The sequence below is a fragment of the Pagrus major genome, chromosome 22 (genome assembly GCF_040436345.1).
Source record: "Pagrus major chromosome 22, Pma_NU_1.0".
Lineage (NCBI taxonomy): Eukaryota > Metazoa > Chordata > Actinopteri > Spariformes > Sparidae > Pagrus > Pagrus major.
In genome coordinates, this window is record NC_133236.1 from 10,027,533 (window position 1) to 10,044,692 (window position 17,160).

The window sequence follows — 17,160 nt, forward strand, 5'->3', positions numbered from 1 at the left end:
CACTGCATCAGCCCTCAGTCTGCACATGAACTCAGTTTAATGCTCTCTCACTTACCATAATAAGCAGTTAAATAGCACACAGTATAATGTGTGTGTGAATTAAGGAAATGTTCTGTTTTGAGTCACTGGAGGTTAATTAATCTGGTGAAACTACTATAGATTTTTTATGCGTTGATCCCTTTGTATGTTGGATGGTTTTAGTTGCGCTTCTTAATGTCTGATAATTGAGAAATCATTTACCAAGCAAAGAAAATACCAATTACTTGTTCGATCTATCTTAAACTGTGATACTCATACCTGGACACTGTTTGACACTTTTTGTAATAAAGAAAGAATGGAGAAAAAAAAGGTAGGCTTACTCATACCACTGTTGGTACGAAGCTTCCCACAAATGTTTTCCTTAAAAAAATGAAATGAAATGAACATACAGCAGGATTTCAAATTAAAATACTTAAACTGAAATGTAATTCAAATGAAGTTTTGTCTTTCCTGTAACATTTTTGTTTCAGCCTGGAACGTAAACTCACATTCACACGTTGCCACGCATTAATAATTCGTAATTAGATGTAAGCTAAAGTCGGACTGTGATGGCAAGATACCAAGTGGAGGTAAAATGAAAGGTTCAAATACGTCACAAGAGACACAGATAATACATATCCACAGACACTGAACACAGGTTTGGTATCACACAGTTTTATTGTAGAAAATGTGATTTTCCGTTCACAACTGACCCCAAACTCACCTCCAAAACATTCAGTAAAATGCACGTCTCTGTGTGTACAGTCTACATCTCATCCCTATATTATAGAACCGGGGTGAACCCATTCAAGAAACACTGACAGTAAATTAATGGACTGGGGTACTTTTCTTTTTTCATACATCTTCTTAGTGCACAAAAGTCTGTAAAACCTTCATAAGGAGTGAAAAAACACAGTTGCTTTAATCTACTACATCATAATTTGGCAAAGAGAACCAAGAAACTTAAAGGCAAATCAGTAGCTCACGTGGGAGGACATGTTAAAGGTTTGTTTCAGTACAAAAAATAGATATACTATAAACCATATACAAATACAACATGAACACCTAAAAATCCGTCCCAGCGAGTGCAGTACATATCGTTTGTCACCGTGACTGTCGAAGGCAAATCAAAGAGACATTGAGGGTCCTGGAGGTGGAACTTTGTCTGGAGGCTCAGGGCTGAGCCTCAGCCTCGGGGTCGTCGTAGATGTAGCTGCCGACACCTCCGGTGTTTACGCCTGAGAGGGACACAGACCACAGCCGTTAGCTTTAAAGGGTCAGTTCACACAAATAACAAGATCTCAACAGGAAACTAACACCATGCAGGTATTTTTTGATTCTCTTTTGTAAGCTTCTTCTGAAACTTTTGCCATGACCTCCATACATTTGATAAAACTCATCAGCAATGTGTTTTTTGAGAAACAAGTTCCCAGTTATGGTCCCAATGAAAGCTTGACAGTGTTGTTTGACAGGACCAATCAGATGTGGAGAGAAACTAGAAGGTCAAATTCTGAAAAATTAGTTTAAATCAAACATCATAGTCTGCCATGTTTCAAATTTCAGCTCCTCGGTCAGGTGTATTACAGTGTTCAAGCCCCTCATCATGGATACAGGCATTTAATTATAAATAATAAACAGATTATTTGATGACGTGAACATGATAGGTAAGATTTAATAATGCAAAACATTTTAAACTGTAAAATTGCCGCAGCAACCATACTGCGAGCAGAAGTTCGAGGCATCATTGGTTCTTCTTTAGCAAAGCCACGGTTTTATGCAGTTAAAAACAGGAAATTTAAATCATTATTATAGCTAATTAAAGGTGGAATTTGTAAAATATGGCCAGAATTTGAAGGTAGCTCCAAATACACATGGGGCAGCAAATCACCAGAGTAACCGACAACTGCTGCTCTTTGCTAGCTATGCTTGGCTGTAGCTAGGCCCTAGTGTTTGCCTGGACCAAGACCTCGGATCACAGGTGGAGTTAATGTAGGCAATGAGGCCCAGCCCAACTGGGTTTGGCAGACTGAACACAGCCTCAAAGATTGACTGAGAGCAGTTTGATGACAGGGGATACAGTATGGAGGCGATTCCCACAGCTCCGATCAGGACTATGACTCCCAGGACGAGAAGATTCAAAAGGTGGGGACAGGAGAGGCGCGAAGCAGCAGAGGAGAACATCTTCACATCTTACTCTAAAACCAGAGGTGATTGTGGAAAGACAAACCGAGACTGTGTTGGTAAGTTTTATTTCATTTATGTCGAGTTTGAATGAAGTGTGTTTTATGATGAGTTGACGAGGCAGTTAAGTTCGTCTTAGTTCAGGAAAAGAGAAAAACTTGAATTCAGAAGATGTACGGTTATATTTTAATTAGGGCTGTCAATCGATAATCGCTCACTTTTTATCTGTTCTAAATGTATCTTAAAGGGATATTTTTCAAGTTTTTAATACTCTTATCAACATGGGAGTGGACAAATATGCTTTTTTTATGCAAATATATGTTCATTATTATTGCAACAATAAAAGACAATGACAAACACTGTCCAGAATATTCTCCAGATACCTCAAAGATACTGCATGCTCAAAAAAATATGCTGGAATCATAACATGGCAAACTCACACCCAACAAGCAACAACAGATGGGCATATTGACCTGAATGTAACATTCCTCAGTAATACTAACACAAAGTAGTGTCCAACTTTATACTTGTAAAGGTTGACTAAGCAATGTTAATCAGCCTGCAAGCTGTAGCCACCCATTTAGCTATCGATGTTGGAAGTTTGTCGCGTGGAGAGTTGTCCAGGCATTATTATCGCGTTAACATGGACAGCCGTAATTTGAATGTTTGGTAAGGAAAGCAGACGTTGGAATATTTTTCTTTCTTTCTGTTCAGTTGTTAGGCTAGCATGAGAACTTGTGAAAGTCGGCGCTTGCACACATCTTCAAGCTGAAACTATGGAGGCTATCAGACTGTCCCTTCTTGCTTTACAAAGCAGTATTATGACACAGGGCGGGCGGGTGCTAGCTGGTTAGCATGCTAACTTCAGTTGGTATCTCTGTGACAGTACATAGACGTCTTTGACATAACATTCAGACATTCTGTCGATAATGTCAGCTCATTTTTTGAATGTTTGAAACTAAAATTCTGTCCATATCTTACAAATTGCCCATTAAAGATACAAAATTGTAAAGTTAACTCGGGTCACCAAGGCTAATGACCTTAAAAAGACTATATAGGATTATATTTTTTCACTTATGGTGTCAGTGACAGTGCTAAGGTCATAACAAAAGTTCCCTCCTCTCTCATGTTCCTCTTTCCTTTTTATCCGAGCTTCAATCTGACACATGGAGTGCAGAAGCAGCGGTTATTTGCCTTCGCCCACTGAGGTCTGAGTCAACCGACCCGACTCTGCCTCTGATAAATACTTAAAGCTCCAAAATGACCTTTTGTGGACTTGTTGTTTGGGGACATGGTTGTTTTTGAACCAGCCCACCCTGCTGCTCCCCTCCACTGCACTCAAAGAGCATCTGACTTCATACCTTTGGGCCCGAACAGCACGGCGTAGCACGGTTTGTGGCAGTACGGCTGTCCATCATGCTGCAACAAAAAAAGAGAAGATTTCCTCGTAATTCCTCCTGATGTGAACTCGTACCATCCGTCTCCATTATGAGTGTGGTTGTCTATCTCACCTCTGCGTGGCTGCCTGGAGCCAGAGTCTTACTGCATCGCTCACAGCGCAGACAGGGCCGGTGCCAGTTCTTCCCGAGAGACGACACCTTCTCAGCTGCACACACACACAAACACACCACCGTGGAGACAGTCACCATGGCAACCAGCCGCCTTAGTCACTTAGAAACATTCCAACACTCATTATTGCGCAACCCTGATGCCAAAAAGTGGGGACGCTGTATAAAACAAGATTTAAAACAGAATCATTCACGTATATTTACAAAAAACAATGAAGCTGATGAGGTCAAACATTTGATTATATGTCAAAAAGGATGAGAAAATTGTCACATTCACATTTTGGAATTGGGGTTGTACACATAAACATATGAAAACATCAATCTGCTTACCAAAATATACTGTCTTGTTGCACCTGGGGCAGATGTTGGGTCCTCCGGAGAAAGATGAGAAGCTTGCAGCTGAAAAGTCACCTGAGTTAGAATACTGTGATATATCATGGGTGTCAATTACACTGGATGCCAAGGACATAACCCCACCTCTTTTTTAAATTATGATTAGTCAGATAAGTAATAATGAAAATGGTTAGCACTAAGAAATGTTGATGATGAAATGAAGTTTTGGGTTAGGGTTGCCATTATGCAATTTTTCCCCCACCTTAAAATATCTAACAGTGTTGTATAAAGTACCCAAAAGTCATACTTGAGTAAAAGTAAAGATATTGTGCTAAAATATTACTTTAGTAAAAGTGAAAGTCATCCATAGAAATAGCACTTGAGTAAAAGTCTGATATTAAGTCTACTTAAAGGTACCATAATTAATTTTCTGTGAATAAATTTACTTGAGTATCAAAAGTAAAAAATTAATGATACATATATTTAGATACATTGCATGTATTGGATCTGATAGTCACTCAGCATTTATCTGATTATCGGAATAAAGTATTTTTTATCCGATTGCTGATAAAATAAATTAAACAAAAACTGAGCTGCTTTGGCTCTGATGCAGCGTACAATCTGCAAAGTAACTAGTAACTAAAGGTATTAGTAGCAAAGTACAAGTACTTCAAAATTATATGTAATTACACTCCACTTTTCAACACAAGTGACACCCTTATAATTATAATAATTAGGGCTGCCCCCACAAGCCCATGATATGAGTCGTGAGTCATCAGAAGACCCGAGTCGACCGGCATTTTGTCAGTTGAATCAATGCACTTCTTTTTTTTTCTCTCGCTGTGTCTTTGTACAAAAGCAATGCAGGAGCAACATAATGAGGCTTTTGAATGCAAATGTGTGGGTAAAATCATCACTGAAACTCATGCAAATAGATTTTCACATTGTCAGACAGTCCATATCAAAAAAAGAATCAAATCTTTGTATTGAAATATAATTCGTCTGATGAAATCACGAGTCGGGTACAGGCCTGATGATATAATATTGCTGTGCAGTGATTGCAGCTTCAAACCTCAATAACTAGACATTATTATTCTGGCACTTTAACTACAATCTCTCTTATGATCCGTCTCCTGCTTCTATTTTTATCTCCCTGTTTTTCTCCTGAAACTTCATATGATCACTCTTCACCTCAGTTTAATATATTTTCTTCCTCTGTGATTTTCTCCTCTTGTCATCTGTTTTTTCTCTTCATATCTTCGCCATGTTAATCATCTTTGAAACAACAGTGAGCTAAACTGAACCACATCCTAATCCCAGTGTATTTCTCTGGAAACATTATGAGAGTTTTTCTATTTTCGCTCCACATATTTCTCACCCTTCACTGGTCCCCGTGCGGGGGCTTTTTTCTCCTCTGGTTTTCCATCTGTTTCCACGGAAACGGCAGCAGGGGCTTCGTTGACAGGATTGTCGTACACGTAGGAGCCAGCTCCGCCGATGTTCACGCCTGAAACACGAGCGAACGTTTCATTTACAAACCAGGAAATGACCACATGTAGCTGTTTCTTTTTAAACAGGAAACAGAAACGGCACCTTTTGGTCCGAAGAGGGCGGCGTAGCACGGCTTGTGGCAAAAAGGCTTCCCATCGTGCTGCAAAATACAAGAGGGAGGGAAAGTTAGCAGAGGCATCCATCCCTCAAATGAGAGAACTGAAGGTCAGATTCTCACAGTTCTGAACCACATTTGGAAAGTTTAGTTAAACACATTTTTCTTTTGAGTCTGTTTGGATTCACATAATGCCAAATAACAAATGAACCAGGACACAGAAGTTTATAACACTTGTCAGCTCTCTGTTATTTCCTCCGTTCACACCATTTATAATGTATGACAAAAGAGCTAAATATGAGCATCAGTCTTTAGCCTTGTTTCACTTGATTATTCTTTCTGACGCTCTTGTTGTCAACTATCAGTTGTTTGAAGTAAATAGAGACTAATGTGTCTCTTCAGAATGTCCTTAACTTGACCGTACACATAAAATATGCAACACTGCAGGCATCATGTAAAATAACAAAGCCCTTTGTTATTCAGACATGTCCTTTATGTAAATGTCCTGGAATGGTTGAAAGAACAGTTCACCCAAAAATTTAAATGTAATCATTATCTTCTCGCCAATGGAAAGTCAGGTGACGTTTTATAGTCCACAAACCATTTCTGGAGCTTCCCAGCAAAACAGCTTTGCAGCATTCTCCTAGACAACTGAAGTAGCTGGAGATTTGTTTATAATATTTGTTAAGCATAATCCAAGTCTCCAGAAGACGTTATTCACAACCTTTTCTAAGCCAAAATCTTCTCTATAGCTGCTGAGCTAAAAGCATTAGCACGCAACCTGTCTGAAGTAGGTGCACGTAGGCTCTGCGCAGAGATTTGCGTACTGCCAATTTCTTGTGATGCTACAACAAGCTATAGATATACTATATGTCTCCAAGTGGACACCAGAAAGTAGTTTAAACAGAACTAGATGGTGTTTTCTGCTGTGTATGCTTCCATTTGGAAGTATAATCAAAGTCTTATCCTCACTTTTACACAACCCAAAGATATTCAGTTTACTGTAATTGAAGAGTTAAGACACCAGAGAGTATTTACATTTAAAGAGCTAGAATCAGAGATCTTTGACCTTTTTTCTTAAAAAATTACTCAGACTGATTAATCGACTATCAAAACAGTTAATGTAAAGGTGCAGTTTGCAAGAATCGGCTGCATGTTGAAGTCATACTCAAAACAAAAAGGGGGCAGCATATCACCAGATAACTGCTAACTGCTGCTCACTGTAGCTGCACTTAGCTAGTTAGCTCAGTTAGCTGTGCGGCTAGCCATCTGGATGGGGAGCTTAGGACCAGGACAGACCTGAGCTAGCTGGTTAGCATGCTAACTTAAGTAGATATCTCTGCAACACAATATATAGATGTAATAACATCAAAACTGTTATTTCTTCACATTTCGGTGATAATTTTAGTTAATTTTTGATTGTTTTTTTTAAACTAAAATCTTACATACTGCACCTTCAACAGCTGGCAACTGATCAATTGATCATTGCAGGGCTCATTTAAAGCCGATTAAAAGACTGTCTGATTACTCTGTTATGTTCAGTGTTTGTGTCTGCTAGTTTTGTACTGAACTGAAAGTAACAGCTTGGACCACAAATACACTGAAAGTACTACTGAACCGAAAACAGTCAGAATCACCACAAACATCGGTCTAATGAACGGTAATCCATTGACTTGCTGTTGTACATATTAAAGTACATTTGGATGGTAAAGAATGTCTTCAGGTCTGCTTTTACTGCTCTAAAGATGAATAAACTGTTCTACACTCGTGAACAGATCCTCCAATCCAGGCATATAAAAGACTTTTTTGGCTTTTAACAGCAGAGAATGTAACCTCAACAGGAAGTAAACACTCTTACTTGGCGGTCAAACTTGTACAGTCATTGCACTGACCTTTATTCACACTTCCTGGGCGGTTAGAAAGTGAGGGAAGTGATTCTTCAAGTTTGACCACAAGGAAACCCCAACACTTCCTGCTGAGGTTTGTTCTCTTTATTCAAAAGCCAAAAAAGTTGTATCTCAGTTTGCTTGGTTTGCTTGGTTTTCACACCATATTTGAAGCGGTCTGGTACTGCAAATAGTTTCACACACATTAGAGATTATTTCTCTCATCTTTCTTGCACCTCTCTGTCCTTTGTGATCAGTCAAAGTTGCAAAAAGTTTATTTTAAGGGAAGATAAAATCAATCCTTTTGTATTTTTACATAAAAACCAGGAAATATTTTGTTAACTTTAACCAGATTCTATTGTTAGATTTCATTAAAGCACTGTACCTCAGCGTGGCCTCCAGGATTCAACGTCTTGTTGCAGCGCTCACATTTCAGACAGAACTTGTGCCAGTCTTTCCCTAAAGACGACACCTTCTCCGCTGCAGAAGAAGAAGAGACAGAAAATGAGGGATTTATATCAATCTGTTGGGAATCTCTTGGGAAATGACCCCTTTAAAAGATCCAGCTAAGACGGGTGAACCAGGTACTCAGTCCTTGGTGAGCAGATGATAATGAGGAATTTAGATAATTAAATGAAATTTCATACAATTAATACAACTGAAAATTGGTCATAGGAGTTTCAAAACAGAAATGGTCCATGGATAAGATCTAGATAGAATATAAAAACAGCTTTTTCATATAGAGACTCATTTAATTATGCACAAATGCAGGAAGGAGGAGACAAAGATACACAAAGCTCTGCAGAATTGCACTGAGCGACTCCCATTCCTTTCAGATGAAATTCATCAGTTTTTCGTCAAGAATATTTATTCACGCACAAATAGACCATCATGTTTGGATTCAGCACCACGTAGCCGGCAGCTTGGACAGCAACAGCTTCAGAGGAAGAGACAGTCCAGCTGGTGTTTCTGCATTATTGCATGCTGCAGTTTTAACACTATTGCTATCTCCATGTCAAATGGAATCAACTTAACTTAACTGATGGGAGGTAAAGATCTAGTGTCAGTGTGTTCAGCACAAAGACGTACTGTAAGTAAAAATCTACTGTGAATTATAGCAGAGCAGTTTGTTCCCTGATACAGACGGCTGTTAAAGTGATAGAAGGCACTTGAGAGACACTTGGGAGTTCATCAACCTAAAGCACATTCTTTCCACTGGAAGGAGAGTTGAAACGTTTTTTAAAGCTACTGTATGTTCCTCCATCGCTCTCACACGGACCCTAACTTCTCTTCTAAGCCTCACTATCACAGCTACTCGCCCAAGCTTTACCCTATGCAACAAACATATTTTTAAATCATATCTTGCGATGGGATCACACCAGTCATGACACCAAACCGGTGTGTATGGTACAGTGACACACATGACATGCACAGCCCTACAATAACACAATAAGTGTCTCCAGTTCCACAATTAGCCATGATAACACCACACAAAGACTCACAAGGTAAAAACAATACCAACCCTGCTGTGGCTCGTAAATATAATCAACAGTTTTTAAATCATTCTATTCTTTTAATCATGTACTGTTAGAGCAAAGTTTTAAAGTATAGTGACTGTTTCCTTAGTCAACAACCCACAGATCAAAGTTGGGAATGTCTGATGCTACTAGCTAATGTTAGCTATTAGCTAAGAAGTCAAACAGAAGTCATGTTTCTAATGTAACCTTTTATGAAACTAGTAAATACATCATGAAGGAAAGCTGAAATAAAATCTAAATAGGATTTAAGGAAATGTAACGTCTCTCCTGCTCTTCAGACTACCCTTCTTCAGTATAAAATCTCCACCTTCATCGACCACCGCCCCAATAATTTGTGCCGTTCCTAAAGTATCTGTCCACTTCTTCTACAGTTTCAGTAGCAGAGTCTGCTGTAGGGAGGACAGAAGGACGGATGGAGGGTCATTTATCTGTTTGTCCTCCTCCCAGAATATCCCAGCAGATACACCGAGGCCCTGATACAACATGACACTTCCTGTTTAGACTCACTGGTCAGCCTGTCACTGTGATATGCGACAGTAAGTCACCTTGGCACACAGCGAGCACTTTATGGTGACGCTTGAGGACACGTGTGTGTGTGTAACAAGTGTACAGTAGTGTGTTAGTGTGCTTGTCACGTCATAACCTTTGAATTACTGAGCAATCAACAATTACTTTTTATAGAATTTAGATTATTTGTATCTTTTGTTTGTTTTGGTTTTTTGTAATTGTTGTGTCCTTTCCTACTTCTTTGTATTGATTATAAGATGATGGATCTACACTTATATATTATTCTACACATAATATAAAATATAAAATATCTCCACAAAAAAGAAAATGAATACTGACAACTTTGAAGCTCAAAATCACCAAACGGATCCATTTTCTGAGCTTTATGTTGATAAAATACGTTTCCATTACAACCAGTTCCCTGTGCAGCTGCAAAACACCAACTCACACTCCCAGGGGGAACATATTTCTTGTGAAATGCATATTTTTTTGGAGCATCGAATTTACTGCAGAGTTTCCAGTAGCACATAGAGAGCAGCATGTTTGGTTGAACCTGCAGGGCGGGGTTTTGCTGCTGTTCCCCGGAGAAACGAAGGGGAAAGAACAAAAAGAAAATCAATCCGTGCGACGCTTGTGCAATCAATAAATTATTTACAATGCCATGTGGCGAGGCTGCGAAATGAAAAGAGACAATTCAGACAATCCCTAAATTCACTCCTCAGAAAGATGATGTCACCATTTCCCTTCATGATTCGACAACACAGCTCACAGTCAGCGGAAAGAAACTGATGTCTCCCACCTCAACTCATTCAACCTTAATTTAAAAGTGGACATAAATGTCAGGGTGCTATCAGATAACACAGTTTGGGCTGATGACCACAAGCACACAGGACTGTTAATGGCTCCCTGTAATCTCATAGTATGAGATAGTGAAGCAGTTATAGCCCAGTCCGGGCTGAGTGAAAAAGGAAATTCCTTTATTAGACTTTGACTCGGGCTGTTTGTTTTTCGGCATATTAGGATTAAGATTGTGATATGATTCCATATCGATATTAATATGACATATCTGATGACGTATCGCAGTTGAACCAATATTTGGAACCAGTCAACATTTGCGATAAAGATTAAAACCATCGTCTAAATTTAGAATGACCGGTGATGGAATGTAACTAACTACAGTTTACTCAAGTACCAGCCCTAGTGGGCGGGACATTGAGTGAGATCACAGTGACTACAGGATGCTGCATCACAGCCAAAGTGGTGCATTTTTAATGAATTTCAATGACTTGAAAGCGTTGCTGGGGGTAACTTGCTACAAAGTAATCTCTTAGAGTACTCTGATTACTTTTTTGATGTAACGAGTTATGTGTAAGTTCTGCAATTTAAGTAAACCGTTATTTAGTTACTTTTTCATAAAAGTAATCTGTTGAGCCTGGAAAAAAATGCTGTCTTTTCCTTTCCTTTTGTCGCTGCAAAAATAAAATAAAACCCCTGAAGCATTCGCACCGCTTCTGTTTCTCTCCTGCTGCTCAGCAGGTGGCTGCGAACCAGCGGGTGGTAAACCTACAGTTGTGTCAGTGTGCATGCGTAGCCAGCTAATTCAATGTAGTGAGATGGCAGAGAGGACGACATTAAATTTGTGGAAGTGTTTGTTGTATTGTTTTCATTGAAACAGCTGTGCCTCGTACTGTATGCCTCTGCTCAGTTCACTGTCAGATTGTTCGCTAAATAAAAAGCTGTAAATGTTATATTGCGTCTGTCATTCCTATTATTAGGCTGCAGAGTGACCGATTGTGGGCCATAAAGAAGGTAAAGTCATGACCGTAGAGTCAATACATTAAAAGGTACATGTACAGTTGGCTACATGCTGTCTGGACAATATAACCCACATGCACAACTAGACACAGAGGGCTTTTACTGTAATTTTTGGTAACTCTAAAGTACTCTAACTCGTTACTTTTCTCAGTAGATAACGCAGTAATGTAACAAGTTACTTTTTAATGACAGTAATCTTGTAACGTAATGAGTTACTTTTAAAAGTAACGTCACCCAACACTGATTGATCGTCAGGAAAAAGGTGAATATTGGCCAGATTAATCAGCGAGGCTGAAAATCGGTCCACAGATACACAATTTTTATTTTCATTGAAAAACAGCACTACGAAACTTCACACGTTATACATTTATCAGAAGATTGCAACTTATATTACAGTTGACCATTTTGTGATTTTGATAACATTTCGATTAATCGTTCATCCCCAATTTTGACCCAGTGAAATCAGTTGGTATCAGTTAGACTCAGCCGGATGAAAATACTTAAACTTCTCTCCATGTGATTTTGAATGCTTCAGTATATAACACAGGTCTGTCATCACCATATTAAAGCTCTCCATATTAACGAGCCCCACCTTTAATACCACATATTCATTTTCAGAAAGAAGAGGAGTTATTTCAACATGTTATTCTTCAACATTTCCGAATTTAAAAAGTTGTTAGATGTGATTATATTTATAAAATGATAGAAAAAGGCTATATAATGATTTTACAAAATGAAAACCTTTTTTTTGTCAATGGGTGCGCGTCATCTCATTTCCTCCATGAGCTCTGTAGCTGCATGGTTTATAATAAATCCAGTTTGGTTCAAACAAACGCATCGCCTGTAGTAATATAAAGGATTAAAGAGAGTCCTTTCAAAGCTTTCTGTTCTGTGACAAATAACCTCGACGTTGGGCGGATACACAGAAATCGAACATGCACTCACCGAAATACACCGTCTTGTCGCATTTTGGACATTTTGACGCCATGTTCCGGGTGAACAAAGAGCTGATGGAGTCGTTTCCAGTCGGACACCTCTGTCTGTCTGTCTGTCTGGCTGCAGACACACCTCACAGGATGGAGACGGTGATGGAGATGAGGGGCGAGACCGACGCTCGCATCCTGCCCTTTGCTTCTCCTCCTTCATTTACATAACCCCGCCCACACGATGACATCATGCAGTTGTCCTCATACAGTCCGTGGTGCAACTGGGTTGATATTGATGAAGGGTGTCTGTCATTTATTTGTTGAGTGCCTGTGTATTAAATTGTTCTGGTCGGATATAGAACATCTCTCTGAGACAATGACAGCTTCAGGTATTAGGTTAGAAAAAGAGTTCTTATATTTTCTATCATAAGAGACATTAATTGTCTGATTTATTTGGAGAATGCTGTATTCACAAATGCAAATGGGCTTAAAAGAATCAGACACTCCTTTCAGTTTATACGTCTGGTTAAAGAGAACTGTATGGCTTTCAAGTAGGGATGCACAATATGGATTTTGTGTTTATTGGCGGCTGGCTAACCAACTTTAAAGGTGCATACCGCCGCATACTGTGTGTAAAAGCTGCACTCGTTAAGTCAACTAAAGCAATTTGGCTTTATCGGCTATAATGTCATTATCTGCAAATAACCAAAAATGTAAATTTTTCATTATCGGGCCGATAATTCATCGCTCCAATATATATCATGCATCCCTAATTTAAAGTTATATATAGTAATCATAATGATAATCATAATGATAATAATAATAATCATAATGATAATAATAATAAATAAAACACAGATACTGATCATGGGAAAAATGTTGAATATCGGCACCAATATAATGATAATCGCTCTACCCTCTAGTGGGAATGATCATTTTTGTGTCACAATTTCCCTTTTTTTAACTGAAAAAAATATTAAAATCATGATGTTGTGAGATTGATTCATTATTATGCTGTTTGTTCACGCATTCATCAAAAAATTGCAACTTCTGTGATTTTAATATTGCACTTGACCATTTTGCGATTTATTGAAAATACTGTATTCACAAATGCAAATGGACTAAAAAGAAACCACACATTCAATTCAAAATAGAAATCAAACATTTCATTACATGGACTGAAGGATAGTAAAACCATGAGAAATGTGTATAACTACAGGTAATTTCCCTTTAATGTAATTATTGCGTGATACATGATACCCCTATATACATATATGTAATATTGTTATATATATATTCTTGTTATATTTGTGTTTTTGTGTTGTCTTTATTTTTAATCAAGATTCGTTTTACTTTTAAAATGAATCCACTCAGTTTATTATTTTGGTTTAAGAGAACTGTATGGCTTGTACCCTATCAGATACTACAACTACTACCACCACTTCTTCTATGAATACTACTACTACTAATAATAAATATAAAAAGTGTATTTAAGACCTCAGATGTTGCCCCTAACAATACGTTTTTTGCACATGAAACACATAGATAGCTTGTAAATGGTCAAATGGTCTTGCATTTCTATAGCGCTTTTCCAGTCTACTGACAGCTCAAAGCGCTTTACAATACTTGCCACATTCACCCATTCACACACACATTCATTCATACACTGATGGCGGAGGCTGCCATGCAAGGCGCCATTTGGGGTTCAGTATCTTGCTCAAGGACACTTCGACTTGTAGCTGAGAGGAGCCGGGATTCGAACCAGTGACCCTCCGATTACTAGACGACCCGCTCTGCCTCTTGAGCTACAGCCACCCCTAAAATATGATGTTTTCTTACAAATGAAACTATCCAACAATAATAACAGGTGGCTGAAATTATTAGTTGATTAATCAGTTAGCAGACAGAATATAATTAAATGAAAGTCTAGTGGGCAGGTTGGAATGAAGCCTAAACAAACAAAACATCTTTTTATTGAGGGACTTCCTGTTGGCCTTCATTAATCATCATACAGACTTCCTGAGTGTCCATATCTACAGATGCAGTAGTTATGGTTGCAGATGCCTCTACTGTATTTTGGAAATGTGTTTAATCCTAATTCCTAGCTGTGCCGACCCGCTGCGTTCATCAGCGTCACCCCTCTGCTCTGTTTGTTTCCCCTGTGTGTGGTTGTTAGGTTACACTGCCTGACAGCACAGCTCTTCACTGGGAATGTTAAGTGACGCTCTGCAGCTCCCAGGAGAGCTGCTCTGTACATTCTTGGCTCTGACATACCAGAGGAGCTGACATAAGGTGGCCTTTTGAGTGGAAAAATACATTAAAATTTAAATATAGCTTGTTGTATTTTTTCTAAAATTTTTTATTTGAAAGCCTCTTGGTAACTCAAGCGGTTGGCTGAGCTGCTGCAATGAGACGAAACAGATTCATCGGAAATCTCCCAAACATGGGGCAGTATAAAAAATTTAAAGCAAAACATTTTGAGAAATCCCAGTTGAGACTTCACTGAAATGACCAAGAACCAGTCTGTAAAAGATTTATCATTTTTACACTTTGGCTTTTGTACAGATTAAACATACTAATTATTGAATTTTCTTACCAGCCAGGCTGGCCGTTTCTGCTGCAAAAGCTGCGTGTAGTTTTGCTAAGGTAAGCTAACCAACTGCTGGCAGTAGGGGACCTGGGGACTGTTGGTGCTCATCAGGTCTGACGAGGGTGCATGAGCTTGACCGTGTGTCAAGGGTGTAAAAAAATGTCTTTTCAGTCAAATTTTTGGGTGAACTTATCCATTTCAGGTCAATATACACTTTGTATGTACTATTGTGTTCAGCAGAAATCTTTAAAATGATTCCAAATGTCATCAATCAACCAATGATGTGCTTAATTCTGGTCCCTTAAAGTGTGGGTGAAATAATTTGTATTTCTCGGTTTGAGAACCATTCTCTTTTCACATTTATTTTCTCCAGTCAAAGGAATCAGGTGCGATTCATGTGGATTTTCCTGCTAAAAGACTGCAAGTTACCCTCACTAAGTATTCAGCACCGACACTTCGAAGCAAGAGGTTTTGACGTATTTGCATATTTCCTCCATGTTCCCTTAGGTTTCATTTCACTGACCCAGAAAAAATCAGATGGGCTGGTGACTCGAAAAAATTGTGATGTGAACAAGACTCAGATGTATGTGAATGAGATGTTGAGCAGTGAATTCGTGCCAGACTTGTGCAATAACTTTCCTTTCTATTAAGTCTTCCAGGCCGACAAGTGCATGCTGTATTTTTTTTTAGATAAACACACATAAACAGATTTAGCAAAGATGGAAACAGTGGCATTTCTTTTCCACAGTTAGTGCACTTGGTCTTGAGCCATCTAGGGTCTGGGAATGCACTAATCTTAAAATAAACACATCCAGATTGTGTCTCTATGTATGTTATTCTGGCGCTGACATCAACAGTGACTGGATGTCTGGGGTCGACTCCCAAACAACTTCTGTCTCATAGCTGCAGCCTAAGCGGCTTCTTTTGAAGATAAATCTAATTAGAATTTCTTGTCATATTTCTGCTGCTTGTTGGGAGAAGAGAGTTTGATTTACCAGTGGGCTCCACTGATGGCAGCCCTTTCCTATTGTTGATCTGATTGGTTGAAGTTGGCCCTTGGTAAACAGTTAAAGACAGATTGTCCATCCAGTCACCTGACAACTATTGTCTGGTGCATCAGGTTAACAGGGTGGCCCAATGAGAGCTTTTCATAGTCTTTTTCATGTTTTAAAGGTTTCATGCACTGCCCCTTTAGAAACCTGCTGAGAGAATAAGTATATGACTTCTGACACTTTCATTTACTTTCTGAATCCTCAAACTTTCAGGTTATTTAGATTATTAAGAGAATAATAATGATTTTCTTTATAATCTTTATAATTATTACAACACTAACCAATGAAGCTAAAGTTGTCCCTTGAATAGTAGAGGGTAGGGGAAATACTTTTTGGGACTCTGATAGAGTACCAAACTGTCAACATCTATTTCCTCAAGTCAAATGAATCAGAAGTGGCTGTTCCTGCCTGAAAATTGTAAGTCGCCCCATCTAAAGTATTCACCACTGTCACCTCGTGGCAAGAAGTTCTGAATTGTTTGCACAGTCCCTCCACGGTCACCTCAATTTGATTTCTTAGAAGGATACAAGAAGAAGAAGATGGACTGGAGACACTCCTGAGGCTGACAGGTGCCTGCTATATCTTTAAACAAGATAACAGATTAAGCAAAGATGGAGACAGTGGAATTTCTTTTCCACATAGTGCACTTGGTCTTGAGCCATCTAGGGCCTGCTAATGCAACAGCTTCTGTCTCATCTCTGCCTAAAAGTCTTCTGTTGCTGCACCTTTATCTGTTCTGCAAATTCCTGGAATAATTTTATGTTCAAGATTCTCACTCACTCTCAAAAGAAACTCATCCGGGGATATTCTATATATTATGAATACATCACATGAAACCAACAATGAATATATCTGCAAATCCAAAGCCTGATATACCTTCTCAACCAAATTAAACACCTATGGGAGCTTCAGCCCAGTCGGCAGGATATAGTGTTAGCAGTTAAGTCACACCAGGGGATGTTTTTAGAGAGCTGGGGAGTGTGCCAAGGCACACATAGAGCAACATTGTGTAGAAATTGGCATTTTGTGTGATTTGGCGCCCCCTACAGTTTCTGAGTGCAACACCACTGTAAATACAAATCCCAGGTCTGTAACAGTTTGGCAGATAGGTGCCAACTACAAACAAAACTGATTACATCA

The 17,160-nt window shown here is 38.9% G+C and overlaps 1 protein-coding gene across 1 annotated transcript; it reads right to left on the reverse strand.

The window, feature by feature from the left end:
• Positions 1-1,099: 1,099 nt before the first annotated feature.
• Positions 1,100-12,440, reverse strand: crip2l (cysteine-rich protein 2-like). Its single transcript, XM_073493086.1, has 8 exons — positions 12,398-12,440; positions 7,978-8,072; positions 5,694-5,751; positions 5,479-5,607; positions 4,098-4,166; positions 3,711-3,805; positions 3,561-3,618; positions 1,100-1,256 (listed from the first exon to the last, which is right to left on the reverse strand). Exons 1-8 carry the CDS (start codon positions 12,438-12,440, stop codon positions 1,192-1,194), a joined length of 612 nt encoding a protein of 203 aa, XP_073349187.1. The 3' UTR covers positions 1,100-1,191.
• Positions 12,441-17,160: the final 4,720 nt, after the last annotated feature.

What these genes read in the sequence shown, in the direction of transcription:
- crip2l (XM_073493086.1), bottom strand. Translation starts at nt 12,440, where the DNA reads ATGGCGTCAAAATGTCCAAAATGCGACAAGACGGTGTATTTCG. An exon ending in CGCCCTCTTCGGACCAAAAG is followed by an intron (nt 5,608 to 5,693) that starts GTGCCGTTTCTG and finishes CTCGTGTTTCAG; the next exon opens with GCGTGAACATCGGCGGAGCT. An exon ending in CTCCAGGCAGCCACGCAGAG is followed by an intron (nt 3,619 to 3,710) that starts GTGAGATAGACA and finishes TTTTTGTTGCAG; the next exon opens with CATGATGGACAGCCGTACTG.